The 14,497-nt window shown below is 50.9% G+C and overlaps 9 protein-coding genes across 9 annotated transcripts; 6 read left to right on the forward strand and 3 right to left on the reverse strand.

The window, feature by feature from the left end:
- Positions 1-561: 561 nt before the first annotated feature.
- cbhB (putative 1,4-beta-D-glucan-cellobiohydrolyase) lies at positions 562-2,371 on the forward strand. The gene has a single exon (XM_040811111.1). The coding sequence runs from the start codon at positions 763-765 to the stop codon at positions 2,137-2,139; it is 1,377 nt and encodes a 458-aa protein (XP_040662375.1). The 5' UTR covers positions 562-762; the 3' UTR covers positions 2,140-2,371.
- On the forward strand, positions 2,231-2,558 carry ASPVEDRAFT_246674 (uncharacterized protein). The gene has a single exon (XM_040809686.1). The coding sequence runs from the start codon at positions 2,322-2,324 to the stop codon at positions 2,517-2,519; it is 198 nt and encodes a 65-aa protein (XP_040662376.1). The 5' UTR covers positions 2,231-2,321; the 3' UTR covers positions 2,520-2,558.
- Positions 2,559-2,820: 262 nt separating this feature from the next.
- Positions 2,821-3,662, forward strand: ASPVEDRAFT_48766 (LOG family protein; the record flags this gene model as incomplete). The annotated part of the gene is made up of 2 exons (XM_040814071.1): positions 2,821-2,855; positions 2,993-3,662. The coding sequence occupies 2 exons, from the start codon at positions 2,821-2,823 to the stop codon at positions 3,660-3,662; spliced, it is 705 nt and encodes a 234-aa protein (XP_040662377.1).
- A 204-nt stretch (positions 3,663-3,866) lies between these two features.
- Positions 3,867-4,373, reverse strand: ASPVEDRAFT_78378 (uncharacterized protein; the record flags this gene model as incomplete). Its single annotated transcript, XM_040816537.1, has 2 exons — positions 3,867-3,943; positions 3,992-4,373. The coding sequence occupies 2 exons, from the start codon at positions 4,371-4,373 to the stop codon at positions 3,867-3,869; spliced, it is 459 nt and encodes a 152-aa protein (XP_040662378.1).
- A 1,043-nt stretch (positions 4,374-5,416) lies between these two features.
- Positions 5,417-6,841, reverse strand: ASPVEDRAFT_78379 (putative integral membrane protein; the record flags this gene model as incomplete). Its single annotated transcript, XM_040816538.1, has 5 exons — positions 5,417-5,868; positions 5,933-5,997; positions 6,060-6,454; positions 6,522-6,626; positions 6,689-6,841. 5 exons carry the CDS (start codon positions 6,839-6,841, stop codon positions 5,417-5,419), a joined length of 1,170 nt encoding a protein of 389 aa, XP_040662379.1.
- A 687-nt stretch (positions 6,842-7,528) lies between these two features.
- On the forward strand, positions 7,529-8,704 carry ASPVEDRAFT_36015 (uncharacterized protein). The gene is made up of 2 exons (XM_040811112.1): positions 7,529-7,636; positions 7,702-8,704. The coding sequence occupies exon 2, from the start codon at positions 7,730-7,732 to the stop codon at positions 8,411-8,413; it is 684 nt and encodes a 227-aa protein (XP_040662380.1). The 5' UTR covers positions 7,529-7,636; positions 7,702-7,729; the 3' UTR covers positions 8,414-8,704.
- A 126-nt stretch (positions 8,705-8,830) lies between these two features.
- On the forward strand, positions 8,831-9,391 carry ASPVEDRAFT_78381 (gamma-glutamylcyclotransferase family protein; the record flags this gene model as incomplete). The annotated part of the gene is made up of 1 exon (XM_040816539.1): positions 8,831-9,391. The coding sequence occupies one exon, from the start codon at positions 8,831-8,833 to the stop codon at positions 9,389-9,391; it is 561 nt and encodes a 186-aa protein (XP_040662381.1).
- Positions 9,392-9,828: 437 nt separating this feature from the next.
- ASPVEDRAFT_120391 (uncharacterized protein) lies at positions 9,829-11,481 on the forward strand (the record flags this gene model as incomplete). Its single annotated transcript, XM_040805794.1, has 3 exons — positions 9,829-10,010; positions 10,067-11,041; positions 11,136-11,481. The coding sequence occupies 3 exons, from the start codon at positions 9,829-9,831 to the stop codon at positions 11,479-11,481; spliced, it is 1,503 nt and encodes a 500-aa protein (XP_040662382.1).
- Positions 11,482-11,731: 250 nt separating this feature from the next.
- ASPVEDRAFT_158215 (flavodoxin and radical SAM domain protein) lies at positions 11,732-14,490 on the reverse strand. Its single transcript, XM_040808557.1, has 2 exons — positions 14,269-14,490; positions 11,732-14,206 (listed from the first exon to the last, which is right to left on the reverse strand). Exons 1-2 carry the CDS (start codon positions 14,291-14,293, stop codon positions 11,895-11,897), a joined length of 2,337 nt encoding a protein of 778 aa, XP_040662383.1. The 5' UTR covers positions 14,294-14,490; the 3' UTR covers positions 11,732-11,894.
- Positions 14,491-14,497: the final 7 nt, after the last annotated feature.

Here is a 14,497-nt window from a genome sequence, read left to right on the forward strand (position 1 = left end):
TGAGATGAAGAGAGGAATGAGAGGAATGAGGGGACCAGAGTGTGCCACCCGATTTGACTCACTGTAAAACTTTGGGGATCATTGCCGAATTCGGAGAAGCTCGAAACCTCACGTGCGTTTCGCATCCGCTTGCAGTGCTGAGTCAGTGATTAGATTGATAAGATCGAGAACGCCTAAAGCAGGGTAAGGGTTTAGGGCTCTTGGCCAGGGCTCGCGAGGTCATTCTTCGCCACCTTATTCTTATGCTGTTATACAACCTGCAAGCGAAGACGGAGGTATCGCCGGGACTGCATGAGCTGCAGAAATTCTTGACAATTGACCCATGTATCCGTCCATTCTGGGCCCACCTCCACGTGCAGTCTGACGAATTCCCCGCATTGAAGAATGCGCCTCATTCGCAGACAGCTCGGGTATTGTTCCCTCGGGCCAACTGTATAGTACTACGTTTAACATCCGATAGATTGGGTTTAATCTAATATATTACTATATTCTCGCCACCATCATGTTTAGCTGCTCTGCACATGATAGTTTCAAGGCTAGAGACGGAGTGCCCATTTCGTCAAGGCAGTTGAAGTCCAACTTGGAGAGACCGTGGAGATGAGCTATAGGGCTTCATGAAGCCGTTTGCTACGGTATACGGACCGCGAGTCCGTGTTGGCATCGCTCGAGATGAGGACGAGCACAGGTATAAAGCCGGGTGTTAGCCCTCAAGTTGTGTAAGATAATTGACAAACACGCTGATATTATCTTGTAAACTCACAGATGGCTTCGTTTCAAATGTACAAGTCTCTTCTCTTCGCCTCTATCCTATCCACTATACATGCGCAGAAGGTCGGCACCCAGCAGGCCGAGAACCATCCCAGCCTCACCTGGCAGACCTGCAGCAGCGGCGGCAGCTGCACCACCGTCAACGGCGAGGTGGTCATCGACGCAAACTGGCGCTGGCTACACACAGTAGACGGGTACACCAACTGTTACACGGGCAATGAATTCGACACCTCAATCTGCACCAACAACGAAGTCTGCGCCGAGCAGTGCGCCCTCGACGGCGCCCAGTACTCCTCCACCTATGGCATCACGACCTCGGGCGACTCGCTGCGTCTGAACTTCGTCACCCAGTCGCAGCAGAAGAACATCGGCTCCCGCCTCTACCTCATGGACGACGAAGACACATACACCATGTTCCACCTCCTCAACCGCGAATTCACCTTCGACGTCGACGTCTCCGAGCTGCCCTGCGGCCTCAACGGCGCCGTATACTTCGTCTCCATGGACGCAGACGGCGGGCTATCGCGATACCCCACCAACGAAGCCGGTGCCAAATACGGTACCGGCTACTGCGACTCGCAGTGCCCGCGCGATCTCAAATTCATCAACGGCCAAGCCAACGTCGAGGGGTGGGAACCGTCAGATACGAACCCGAACGCGGGCGTGGGCGGACACGGCTCCTGCTGCGCTGAGATGGATATCTGGGAAGCGAATAGCATTTCGACCGCGTATACCCCGCATCCCTGCGATACTCCGGGCCAGACAATCTGCAGCGGGGATTCGTGTGGCGGGACATATAGCGCCGATCGGTACGGTGGTACCTGTGATCCGGATGGGTGTGACTTTAATCCCTTCCGTCAGGGGAACGAGACCTTCTACGGGCCCGGCATGACCATCGACACGAACAGCCCTCTTACGCTGGTGACGCAGTTCATCACGGCCGATGGCACAGACACCGGCGCCCTTTCTGAAATCAAGCGCTTCTACGTGCAGAACGGGGTAACCATCCCAAACTCCGAGTCCACCTGGACCGGGAACGAGGGGAACTCGATCACGACGCCCTTCTGTGAGTCCCAGAAGGAGCTCTTCGGGGATGAAAGATCGTTTAGTGCCCACGGTGGCTTGGCGGGGATGGGCGCCGCGCTGGAACAGGGTATGGTCCTTGTTTTGTCGCTGTGGGACGATGACTATGCGCATATGCTCTGGCTTGATTCGAATTATCCTGTTGATGCGGATCCCAGTCAGCCTGGGATTGCGCGGGGGACGTGCCCGACAAGCTCGGGGGTGCCTGAGGAGGTTGAGGCGCAGCATCCGAATGCCTATGTTGTTTACTCGAACATCAAGTTTGGGCCCATTGGGTCGACGTTTTAGGTAGCACTGCCTGTAGTGGGTGGGGTGTGATGACAAGAAGTTATGTGGTTGTTTATTGTTTCTTAGCTTAGGAATGTATTCAGGATGGTTGCATTGCCCGACTTTCAGATAAATGAATATATTGTCCTCTCTTACGACTCATATGCTGCCGAGGTAGCATCGTCTGTAGTAGTGAGAAGCGCATGGACTGTAGCACGGTCCCACGTCTATATTACCAAGCATCCAAGCATGCTATATTCCACGAATCAGTTCAAACGCCCTCCCTCTCAAACTGTGCCGATCCGGCCAGTCCCGGATCATCAGAGGGATGCTTCACTAGCTGGTATAAAGAGTTCAGTTCTTGCATGATGCGCCGTAACCCCGCAAAACACCGTAGCTAAAATAGACTCCGTATACCGTCCGTACTCTTTTAGGATAAAGCTCTACCTCTATCCTGTTCTAGCCGTCCTGTTTCTGACTACTTGTGGACTCTAGAAAGTAGCGAAAGAATAGTAGAGTAACAAAAACAGACACTAAATACTGCAATGCAGATGAACTGGAGACTCCGTGGAGACGGACCACTCGCAGGCAGTTTAGCCCTAAGCCACCCCACCAGAAAATCTCGACTCCATGCGTTTACGAGCATGACAGCTCACCATCCCCACTAACAATTTACTTCCCCTCATACAATCATCATTTACCATGGACCATACTAAACAAGCTGTTGTTTGCGTATTGTAAGTTTATGCACTCCCACTGTAGCCCAGGACGTCGACACCAATGCCCAATACCATGTCCTACCCGTTAGCAGTACCAAACAATGCAAGAGTAGACCATTAAGTCCAAGCTAACCAAGATGCCCATCTACTTACAGCTGCGGCGCAACATCAGGCACAGAGCCCGAACACCTAGAAGCCGCGCGCGCCCTCGCGCACGAGTTCCACAAGAAAAATGTCCGCCTCGTCTACGGCGGGGGCACAACAGGACTAATGGGCGAGATCGCACGGACGCTCGTCTCACTCTCCGGGCCCGAGTCCGTCCACGGGGTGATTCCACGCGCCCTGGTGCAGGTTTCAGCGAAGCACGAGGGGCCCGAAGTGAACGGCGGCGCAAAAGCCGCTGAACGCGTAGTGTCGACCGATATCAATGAAAGCAAAGGCATTCCCGAGTCCGAGTACGGCATCACCACGGTCGTACCGGATATGCATACGCGCAAGCGTCTGATGGCTACGAAGGTGATGGAGGGAGGGCCCGGGTCGGGCTTTGTCTCGCTGGCTGGAGGGTTTGGGACGATTGAGGAGGTGATGGAGATGACGACGTGGAATCAACTGGGGATCCATCATGTTGGTATTGTTTTGCTGAATGTGAATGGCTACTGGGATGGGCTACTGGCGTGGCTGCGCCATGCGGTGGGCAAGGGGTTTATCAGTGCCGAGAATGGCAGGATACTGGCGGAGGCGCGGGACGCCGCTGATGTTTTACCAATGTTGGCGCGGTATCAGGGGAGCTGTGATCGAATGCTGTTGAACTGGGGGGGAGAGTAATACATTATATGTACAGCAAAGTCGTGCCTTCCTTTCTAAGATGGGGGCATTGAGCTGGAAGGAGCAGCCGGGTCTATTATAGCTTATTCTAGAACAGCAGGAACGATGGAGGTAATCCAGAACAGGAAGGAACAACTGGTATACTACTTATATAACACGACAAACAACGCTTCAATATCATACATATCATGAAAGCAAGGCGTATTAGAAGATGGCAAAAACACCAGCAGCACCGGCAGTGAGGAGGAAGGTCGAGCCCGCAGTAAGGAGAGAAGCACCGTCTAAGAACTGTCAGTAAAATCCCTAAACTGTAAAAACCGCTAACTTACTGTCTCCGTCGACGCCGTCGCCGCCGCCATTACTCTGGCACATGCCGTCCTGGAAGCTTTGTGGTTCGATATCACTCAACTCCTCCAGATCCTCCGAGCTGCAGTCCGCGTTGGCTATACAGCCCGAAAGACTCTCGGTAAAATCTACCACGACAGAGCTGTCGGCCTCGCGCAGCACGTCGCAGACGCAATTGATATCCTCCGCGTTATTGCTGGATGCGGCGTCGTTGCTGCAGTCGGTGGTGACGTTGTTGAGGGATCCTGTTGTACAGTCCATTACGCAGCTTGGGATTTTGTCTTCTAGGAATTCGCGAAAGCTCTGGTCGGCGACCACAGTGGTGGCGCTAAGGAGAACAAATGGTAGTACGGTGAGAGAGCGCATAATGGGTGTAGTATGAATAGCAATGGTGTTGTAAGGTTTTCAATAGAACGAAGAGATGGTAGGGCAGACTTGCAACAACGGAAGTTGGGGGATGCACCTTAATATATTGATCAAGGCTGCCCGCCGAAAGGGGTCATATCATATCACTTCCGTGAATTATCAGCTGTCTGGGGCGTTGTAAGGCCCCCGAATCCCGCACGTTGCATGTGGAGGATGGGCGTGGAGACAGAAGCTGATTCGATCGTCGATATTAAAGCTGAGCCACAAGGGTCTTGGAAGGATCTTGGAAGCGCACCAAGTCTCTCAATTTGGTAACCCGAATCAAATGGGCAGTGAAGCCACCTGGGCAGCGAGGCGCAGCGAGGCGCAGCGGCTGAAAGAAACAGCAGTTGGCAATGCAGTCATGCCCTTAATTTTTTACTTCTGAATGGACGCCCGGGTAGAGCCCAAGAGCGCGGCGCCAATACTCAGAACATTGATCAACTGTCCAGACGTCATGATACTTTATTTGGATCCATTTGCTGTTAAATAAACACTACGGCGCTTATTAGATTTGCTACTTGCGGCAGGTTTCAGGGTGTCTGCCTGTCCTAATAGCACTACTTTCCCGTCCACCTGAGCTTCCTTTTGGCCCCTTCTATCCAGGTGTCTAGCGTGAAACATTCTGTCTTTCCTAATAGATATTCAACAAGTGACGTATCTTCCCAATAACCTCGGGACGTATTTCATTGGGTGTTCTCACTCGGATAGGATCACTGCAAAGCCACCTTGGCCTAGGCACGTTCTCCTTGGCAAGGTTGGGCGTCACTCCGAAATCCTGATATACTTTTCTGCGTAGAGTAGGCCTTGGAGAAATGATTGAGAATAATGATAGGCAAGGCATGTTTTTAATATCTGGGCATAGATACCCCACATCAGGCGCTACACCGTCTGCCAAAAGCAAGTCATATATCATAGCAAATATCAGCGAAAGCAAGGCCTTTTTAACGAAAACCCTCAAAGCAATCATTTTAATCACCAAAGAACTTGCCGCCGGATCGTAACTAAACCCGTTCCCTCGCAATGTCAGACTCTACATCCGAAGTCTGCATCATCTCAGTCGTCCTATAAATTTCAAGCTCCCCGCCACTACCAGCCGACGTGCTCGCTCTTCGAACCGTTAGTTCCTCCTGGCTGATATTCGCATCGTGCGGCCCCGAACGGCGTTGACTCCGAACCTGCGTCACCGTTACGCAAAGTTTATCAGGCCGAAGGCTGCTTTCGACAGACTCATCGAGCGTTGATAGTGGGAAAGAAAGATCTAGGACACCACGAGGTCGACCTCCTAGTTGTCTCTGTCTGGGATTGGGTGTCGTGTCGGTGGTGGGTGCATGTCCGCCTCTGTGGTGTCTCCGGAACCAGGCACGGAGGAGCGGGCCAAGGGTTGCGAGGCTCCCGGCAAATATGTTTAAACTGACTTCGACATAGGACCAATTTGTCACATCGACCATGCTATCTATGAATAATAGGGTTGTTTAGTACATGAATAACAGGAGGAATAGTAGGCACAACAAACGCACTTAGAGGTTCGCGGGAGTCGAACATAGCCAGGTATGGAAATCGCAGAAAAAGAGCAACAGTTGCACTATTTCTGATTAGTGGCGAGCATTGTCTAAACAGTGTGACACCTCGGGGGAGAAGACATACAGACATCCCAAACCCATGATACCCAACACCGAAAGTTTGGTTGCTTTTGGCATCTGGAGCCTGTGGACAATCAAAAATGGAATAACAATGCCCAAGACAATGTCAATGAGACATAAGACGGCAGCAGCCGTGTACAAAGTAGCCATATAGGCCCTTGAACCCACGCAGGTGCCTGTCGCGCCGGGCAGCAACCTGGTCCAAAGGTACTCAAGCGGTTGGCACATGACAAAGCAGGAAATTAAATATAAAGTTGAGTGTATTAAAATGAAAGCGAGCATTGCATAGAGAAGTCGAAGATGGAGTGGTCTAACGGTGATTCGAATCAGGAAAAAGCAGACTGAGACTTTGCAGACGCCTGTTGAAGCTACATAGAAAACCTGGGTAAACCACGCGTACTTTCCTCTGGTTAGTTCTCTATTGTAAACGGCAAAAAGGAGTTTCAGGAACGCTAGATCTCCATACCATCCGCGCAGTCGCGCCTTGAACTTTCGTCAGGTCGTTGATTCCATGGCCAGAGCCATAATGCGTCCCTGTAATAGTCAAAGCGCAACCCGTAATATACACTGCCTAAGATAATCCGCAATTGTTAGATCCGCAGATCCACGGCGTAGATGTGAAAAGGTGCATACAAATGCTAGGATCATCAGTCCATCATCCCAGCCGAATGCTTTAACGACCCATCCGCGCACATAGCAGCGCAATGCGATAGAAAGACACACCAGCGGGATGAATACAATGAAAACGGCCCGAGTATCCGCTGTTCGGTCGTCGACTTCCGGCATTTTGGATATAAGCAGAAATGGTAGATGCTCCCCAGCAGCGAGGTGGCTGCTTCATATAAGCAGACATAAAGAGAACGCTCTGGGGAAGGCAAAAGTACGAGGTGGATTGCATCCTGTACTCCAAACATAAGGCCGAAAGAGTGGCAATCCAAAAAACCGGGCACATCTAACTGGGCTCTCGGATTGGCCTACTGGCGGTTGGAGATTCCCTCGACAGGACTCGAGGTAAGAGCTCGCTCGACGGAATCCATAGCATAGATGGACTGTGTATTGATCGAAATATCTGAATAAACAGAACAAATCTGCCTGCACTGCGGTGGTTGTATCCCAGGGGGCCTCAACCATGCTTCGTTAAGAATCTCAACGCCGTCACAGCGCCTTTAAACAGATATTCGTTCAGAATACCTCGATATTCACCCACGCTGTTGTTGAGGCGGTTTCTGGAAAGAGCTTGGTCCGACGTCCGGTCGATCGATGGTTAGCACGTTGCCGGACGAAGTTTATTCGGCGTCGAAGACAAAGGACGAGGTCATTCCGATATGGCCACACCGTGTCGATGACTCGATGACGGAGATGTTTGCTTGTATCAGTGTTGGGGTTGGCACGAGGTAACAAAGAAACGGAGCAGGCGTGATGTGAGATGCAGACACCATTGGCCAGAGTTTCTTACCCACAACAAACAACAAAGAAAGATCGAGGCCCAAGCACAAAACGTGTTTTCAGGTCCCATATTGAACTGTGAAAGCAAAGGATGAGAAATACCAATCACTTTTGGACTCGGACATTTACCTTCAGGTTGTGATGGATAGAACCCTTATTGGCGAGGATCTTTTCTATGCTGACACGATTCCTCCGCACAGCTTCCCATAACTGATACTCCATGATAACATGGAAGTTATCCAAAAGAACGAGGCCTTTAAGAGAATTGATGGCCAAATGAAATTCTCCTATGTCCAGATTTTTGTCCGGCAAGATGGCTTACTATATTCTGGAAAATGGACAAATCGATTAGAGCTGCCAAAGTCGATGGAGGACCTTGATGAAGTCAAGAGAATCCCGACCGAGGGCAGGGGGCCAGAGGTGAATCCTGCTTGGTCGGCGGTCTATATAAAAACTCCAAGTCTCCTCGCGTATGTTGATGGAAACCTCGAGAAGCGAATCGCTCGCGAAGTTGAAACCTGTGAAATCCTCCGCAAGAACCCCCACCCAAATATTGCAGCCTATTATGGTTACCAGGAGACTCATGGTCGAGTCTCTGGACTTTGCTTCAAGCGATACAAATCTACACTACTTGAAACAGTCAATTCTCAACGTCTCGGCATTGTCCATAATGATATTAACCCTGCAAATATCATGCTTGACGAAGACGGTACGCTTATCCTCATAGACTTGATAGCTGTCGATATATCGGGGAGTCATTGCGCGACACCGAAACCAAACGAACGCACCACTGGCACGACGCTTCTGTCGACACTTCGCTCGCGAAAAATGACCTCGACGCTTTCAAAGATCTACAAATCTGGCTGGCTGGATCGACGGATAAAGGGTTTCTTTTTGGATGAAGCGTGTTAGTTGGGGCCACTGAGTGAAATGCTTTACTACCATCCCTTTAGAAGTAGGCCGGGGGTTTCTAGTCCGTGAACCCTTCCCGTATGTGTCCTATCCCAGTTATGTAGAGCGCTAGAATATGAGTGACGATTAATGTGGCAAGCTCTATTCCTCACAGTTATAGGATACCGTCAAGAACGCGGCTTCAGCTAGATTGTCAGGATGGAGATCAGGGCGCGCTCCTGCAAATTGTGGGAAAACATTATTGCTTCACAGGCCGTGTATTTCAATCGAACTTGTAAAAGTGTTGGCGAGGACTGCAGAATTGAATGAGGAGAGACCATCACGTGGCTCTGTCAACAAAGCTGCAGCTGTCAGCTTTCAATCTTCATCTAATCTTCACCTCTGCCCTGTTGACAACTGTTGACCGTCGCCTAGAAAATGCCTGGCAGTCAAGGACACAAGGATGCCGTCCCTCCTCCACCTCCTCCGCCTGATGATCCAAACTCGAAGGTCTCCCCGTTCGTCCAGAAGCTGAGGTCTGCTCCTCCTGGCTATTTCTTCCAACCCCAAAGGCCACCTCCTCATACGGATTCATTTGCTGCGCCCACCGGCCCGTATTTCTTCTACGGCACGCTGTCTGATCCGGCTATGCTCCGCGATATCCTTAGCTTAGAAACAGAACCAAAGCTTCGACCCGCTACTATTACTGGCTATAAATGCAAGTTATGGGGCCAGTATCCAGCTCTGCTGGACGCCCCAGAAAAGGTTGTCCATGGGGCCGTCTATCATGTCGAGACTGAAAAGCATGGGGAGAGACTCGCCCGCTATGAAACAGATAATTACCAGGCCGTTCCGTGTCGCATCACCTATACTGACGGATGCGAGCCTGTGGAAGACTTTGGCCATGTGTTTAAATTTGTCGGCAATGTCAGAGACTTGAGTGATGGCACCTTCGATCTAGGCACTTGGCTAAGGAGGGTGAAAAGAGATGTTAAGTAGTCCAGGGCAAGACGGCGAGCTGCATATCGGAACTGCTGTATGATATGCGCTGTCTTGGATTGATGCAAGGACGTTTGTATGGCAACCGCCGATGGCGTATCTTGTCAGGCAATGGTTTCAAGGCCAGACGTAGATTAGCTGGAATTGAACGCTGGTACCTTTGCTCAAAGACACTGAGCCCCTGAATGGCACCCAGAAAGAAATGTTTCCAACCGGAAGGAAGCTGGGATTTCCGTTGATCAACCCACAGTTGTTGCACTGCTGTACGGGCTAACTTTATCTCCGCTCGTCATACTTTGTGGTTGATGGTGTGAAACAGCCACAATTCGCTCATCTGAAGTAATTATATCTGTAACCGCAGTCCCCGACTCACGGAAATCATGTCTACCACCATATCAGCGACAATGCAAATGACCATGGACAGAAAGCCAATGGCTATGAACAGCTACAAGAGCGGACCGCCTCCACACTCAAATCAACAAGAGAACGAGTCGGTTACACAATCAATCAGAAGATTTCCCAAGACTTTGGTATGGTGCCTGGCTCTAACCTCGGGCATTCTTCTTTATGGATATGATCTTGTCATCGTGGGCAATGTATCATCTATGCCTGAGTTCCAGTGAGTCTTCTGCACCAAGCCCTAAAAGTTTCTATTCCATCTAATACCATTGAAAGGAAAGACTTTGGCCGTGAACTGGATGGAAAGCTTATAATTCCAGCCCTCTGGCTAGGCCTCTGGAATATCGCAAACCCCATTGGCGGCATACTCGGTGCTCTTGCAGGAGGCTATATCCAGGACCGCACAGGGCGGCGCCGCTCGCTAGTAGTCGCAAGCATCATATCTGCTGTCGGGGTAGCCATAGCATACGTATCGAATCTTTCCAACGACATAACCGGTCGACGGTCCGTCTTCTTTACCGCGAAGCTGGTCCAGGGTTTCGCAGTCAATATGGTCATGTGCACGACACAGACCTACATGTCAGAAGTCCTCCCTCCCATCTTACGCGGTCCAATCCTCGCGTTCTTCCCTATCTTCACCCTCCTAGGCCAGTTGATAGGAAGCATAGTCGTCTATATCTCACTGGGTAAACCTGGCTCCGACGGCTATAAGCACTGCTTCATCTCCGAATGGGCCTTTTCTCTCCTACCACTAGCGGTCTCACTCTTAATGCCAGAGAGCCCGGCATATTTGATCCGCAAGAACAATCTCGACGCAGCCCGGAAAAGCCAACAGCGACTCGTCTCTTCGTCAGAGGATACAGATACAGTCCTCGAACAAACCCGCCTCCCCATCGAGCTAGAAGGCCAAACAAACGAAGGCTCCACCCCGGGATACATCGACTGCTTCAAGGGCCCGAACTGCCGGCGAACGGGGATTGTCCTATTCGCAAGCCTCCTTCCACAACTCTTCGGGTTAACCTTACTAGCAAAGGGCAGTTACTTCATGCAAATCGTCGGCATGAATGCGCGTAACAGCCTGGTCTTCCTCCAGGTGGGCATCGGTTTAGGTCTCGCCGCCAACGTCGGGAGTATGCTCACAGTAGCCAAATTCGGGCGTCGTCCTCTCGTTATTTTCGGGTTAACTGTTTGCATCTTCCTCTGGACGGGAATGGGTGTTGCTGGTTGTTTCTCTGGGACTGTCACAGTCTGGTATACCTACCCATTTATCCATCTCATCCCATCTCTCTCCATTTCGGCATCCGCACAATCCATCCTACGTTTGCTAACCAACATCTGAAAATAGGTACACCCAAATAACCCTAATGATAATAATAACAACCGTAGGCCTAACAGCCTGGCCCGCCTCATACGCCATCGGCGCCGAAGTTTCCTCGCTCCAACTACGCGCCAAATCACAGGGCCTGGGGTGGCTCGTCAACTGTCTCTCAAACGGGATTCTGGGCCTGGTGCTACCTTATATCTTCAATGACGATGAGGGCGCGCTTGGTGCGAAGACGGGGTTTGTGTATGCTGGGTTTTGTATCGTAGCACTGGGTTTAGCCTGGATGATTGTTCCTGAGATGAAGGATAAGTCGGTCGTGGAGATTGATGAGATGTTTGAGGAGCGTAGGGGTTGGGTTAGGGTATAAAGGTGGATGGGACTGGGTACTTTCCCCTTCCCCCCCACCTTGTTCTTTCTGGTTAACATTATCACAATTGATATTTGATATACAGTGTGGATAAAGTTTGGTAGAATACTAGGGAAATTCCATTGCTTATATAAGAGCTTTTTTATGTCCAAAGCAACTGGACGATGCTTTAGATGTGGTGCTGGCTAGCTTTAGTATTGTGATACGCAAGATAGCAAACAGTTTGGGTAATGCTTTTTTGACACATTTCGGTAGTAACAACTCGGGATCTGCTATTAATGGCAACCCCGTCTTTGGTTAAGCTCATAATGGCTTTCACTGCTGTGGTAGAGTGGCTCGCCAACATAATCAAGGAGTTTAATTGATGTAAAAGGTGTGCCTAATTGACAGGCCCAAGGTAAAGGACGCCTATCTTACTCCTCTGTCGCCTCTTGGATGGCCTTCTTCTTACCCTTCCTGTACACACGTTCATCGTTCGGGTCAAAGCCACCGTTACCCCACAGAGCCCACTCCTCCGTCTCCTTCATGTAGTCTTCCGGGCGGAACGTGGTTCCGTCGGCCTTCTCCTTTTCTAGAAGCTCGAAGAAGCGCGGATAGTCAATCCGCGAGTGCCATTTGTCATTGACCTTAAAGCGGGTTGAGGCGATCAGAACACAGCAACTGTGAGCGTGTTCGGCGGCAATGCCGTAGTCGAGACCACGGCGCTTCAACTCATCATTCAGCGAGACAACAAAGGCAGCGATTTCCTCATAGAATGGAACATTCTGCATCGTTAGCCCAGCGCCTGCACTGGTGCTTGTACCACAGTACGTCACGCCCTTGATCTCGATGAAGCATGGGAGTGCTTTTTCGACAAGGTTGGCGTAACCGACCACCTCGTCATCGATGTTGAACCCTTTAACTAGGGTGAGGCGGAATACGGTTCGCTGGACAAAACGCTTTTCCCGTAAAATGTCCAAACATTTTTGGAAACGTTCCCAGAAATCGCGGTGCAACGGACGGTCGATCTTCCGTAGGCTGTCGCGGTTACTTGCGTCAATTGAGACGTAGAGTTGGGTGACACGGTGTAGAGCCTCCAGTTGATCTGGATGCTGTGCGTTACAGACAAGGAAGCTCGAAATTTGTTCGCTGTGAAGAAGATGGAGGAAGCGGTTGATGTGGGGATAGAATATTGGTTCGCCGACAAGACTGAGGGCACAATGCCTAATGCGCATTGCCTCTGCAAAGCGCTCTGCTCGGACGCCTGGAACACCACGCATCATTTTGATCTTTTTATAGTGTCCCTCCTTAACGCCGTCGAAAATCAAGTCAGGCGAGTCCACCTTCCAGCGCCAGGTAGTTCCGACTGGGTTTGTACCATGTCTCCAGCAAAACACACATTTGTTACTGCAAGAAAGAGATGGCGTTGCCTCCATACACAAGTGCGATCGAATTCCGTAGAATGAATATTTGTAACATGATCCTCGTCCACGGAGAGCGGATTTGGTCCAGCGACAGATCTTAACACCAGAGTGGGAACCAACAATAGTGTAACCTTGTTTTGTGAGAGAGGTGTATGTAGGGGAAGTTTTAGGGACCATTTCCTTTTCCGTCGGCTGGATGGCCTGGGAGCCGGCTCCAGCTGTGGTAAAATCCACCGGGACGGGTGAGCTCCCGACTTGTCCGTTGGCGCTCATTTTAATGTCCTCCAGATCAACCACTGCCTGAGCCTTCTTCCGGCCGCGGGCCTTTGGCTTGGTGGAACCAGACTCTTCATCGTCAGACTGTTCTTCGTCACTTTCAAGGGGGTCACCGCTGCCGGGAACACCTTCTCCTAAGCCGCCGTTTTTGACGATATCACCAAGGATATCCTGGAATCCGCTTATCCACTCTTTGAGTGAAGACTCGGCGTCGCTCTTTACGTCGCCAAACCCGAGAGGATAAGCTCTCTTCCTGTTGGTAAGCTTGGCCATCCATTTATCAAGCTCTTTGGCCTGGGAGCAGAATCCTTCCTCTTCAGTAGGCCAACCTTCTTTATCTCCGAAACCGAAAACAGTATATCCGGCGAGGTTTGACAAAGATCCCGTGTCAATGCGGAAGTCATGGTGAGTCTCATCCAAATGTCCCAGGAAAGTATCAAGGATAGTGTCGATATTGTAGCTAGGAATAAGGAAGCAATAGACGTAACGTGTTCCAGGCGAAGTCGAAGGGGGTTTGGGTGCAGTCGTGAAGTAGTCATCATAATCGACTTCAGCCAGGTCGTGAATCTGAGGAGGCAAAAGCCCGCGCTCTCGGTCTTCAAGGTTGGCCTGACTTTGCGCCGCTGTCCGCAAATCTTCCAGTACTGTCTGGGCGTACCTCTCGGTACTTCCAGTCAGCGACGCCCAGAATATAATAGGCTGTATGAAAGTCACAGGTTGTGGTTCTTCATTAGCGGCAGATCCTGATCGTTTCCCGGCGGTCTTTGTCGGTTTTTTGCCTGTCACTCTCTTCGGGCCTGCCGTCGGTTTTGGCGAAACACGGCCGCTGCTGAGCGATCCTGCGTCTTTCTTTTCCACGATTTCAGGCAGCACATCTGACTTTGGAGTTTTCTCGGGTGTCAAGCTGCGCGGGGATGGTGGAACAGATGAAGCGGTAGCGGCCTTGGACCGAGTCTGGAGCACGCGGCGGAAGCGGAGGATAACTAGGACGGAGGCGATCGCAACGAGGAAAGGAAGACGGAAGGAGTGCCAGATGGTCAGCAGACCTAAGAGATAAATTTATCAGTTTTGGGCTACAAAGCAGGGATGATTCAATGGACGGACAAACCTTCGGCTGCAGAGGAGTCGGCCATGTTGGACTGGGGAAAAGTTGGATATCGCCCCTCTTCAAGAGCGGGGATGCACTTGTCGCGAAGCGGAAAATTCCTAGCGAGGAAGACGGTCTAGTTGAGACCCGGCATCGCAGGCACGGCGACTTGAAACCTGCGGGGAAAGTAAAACCACGAGGGAAGAATCGTGAGACTGTTAGAGAATTGAAGGGCTGGATGAATGAAGGT

The sequence above is a fragment of the Aspergillus versicolor genome (assembly GCF_001890125.1).
Source record: "Aspergillus versicolor CBS 583.65 unplaced genomic scaffold ASPVEscaffold_1, whole genome shotgun sequence".
Taxonomy (NCBI): domain Eukaryota; kingdom Fungi; phylum Ascomycota; class Eurotiomycetes; order Eurotiales; family Aspergillaceae; genus Aspergillus; species Aspergillus versicolor.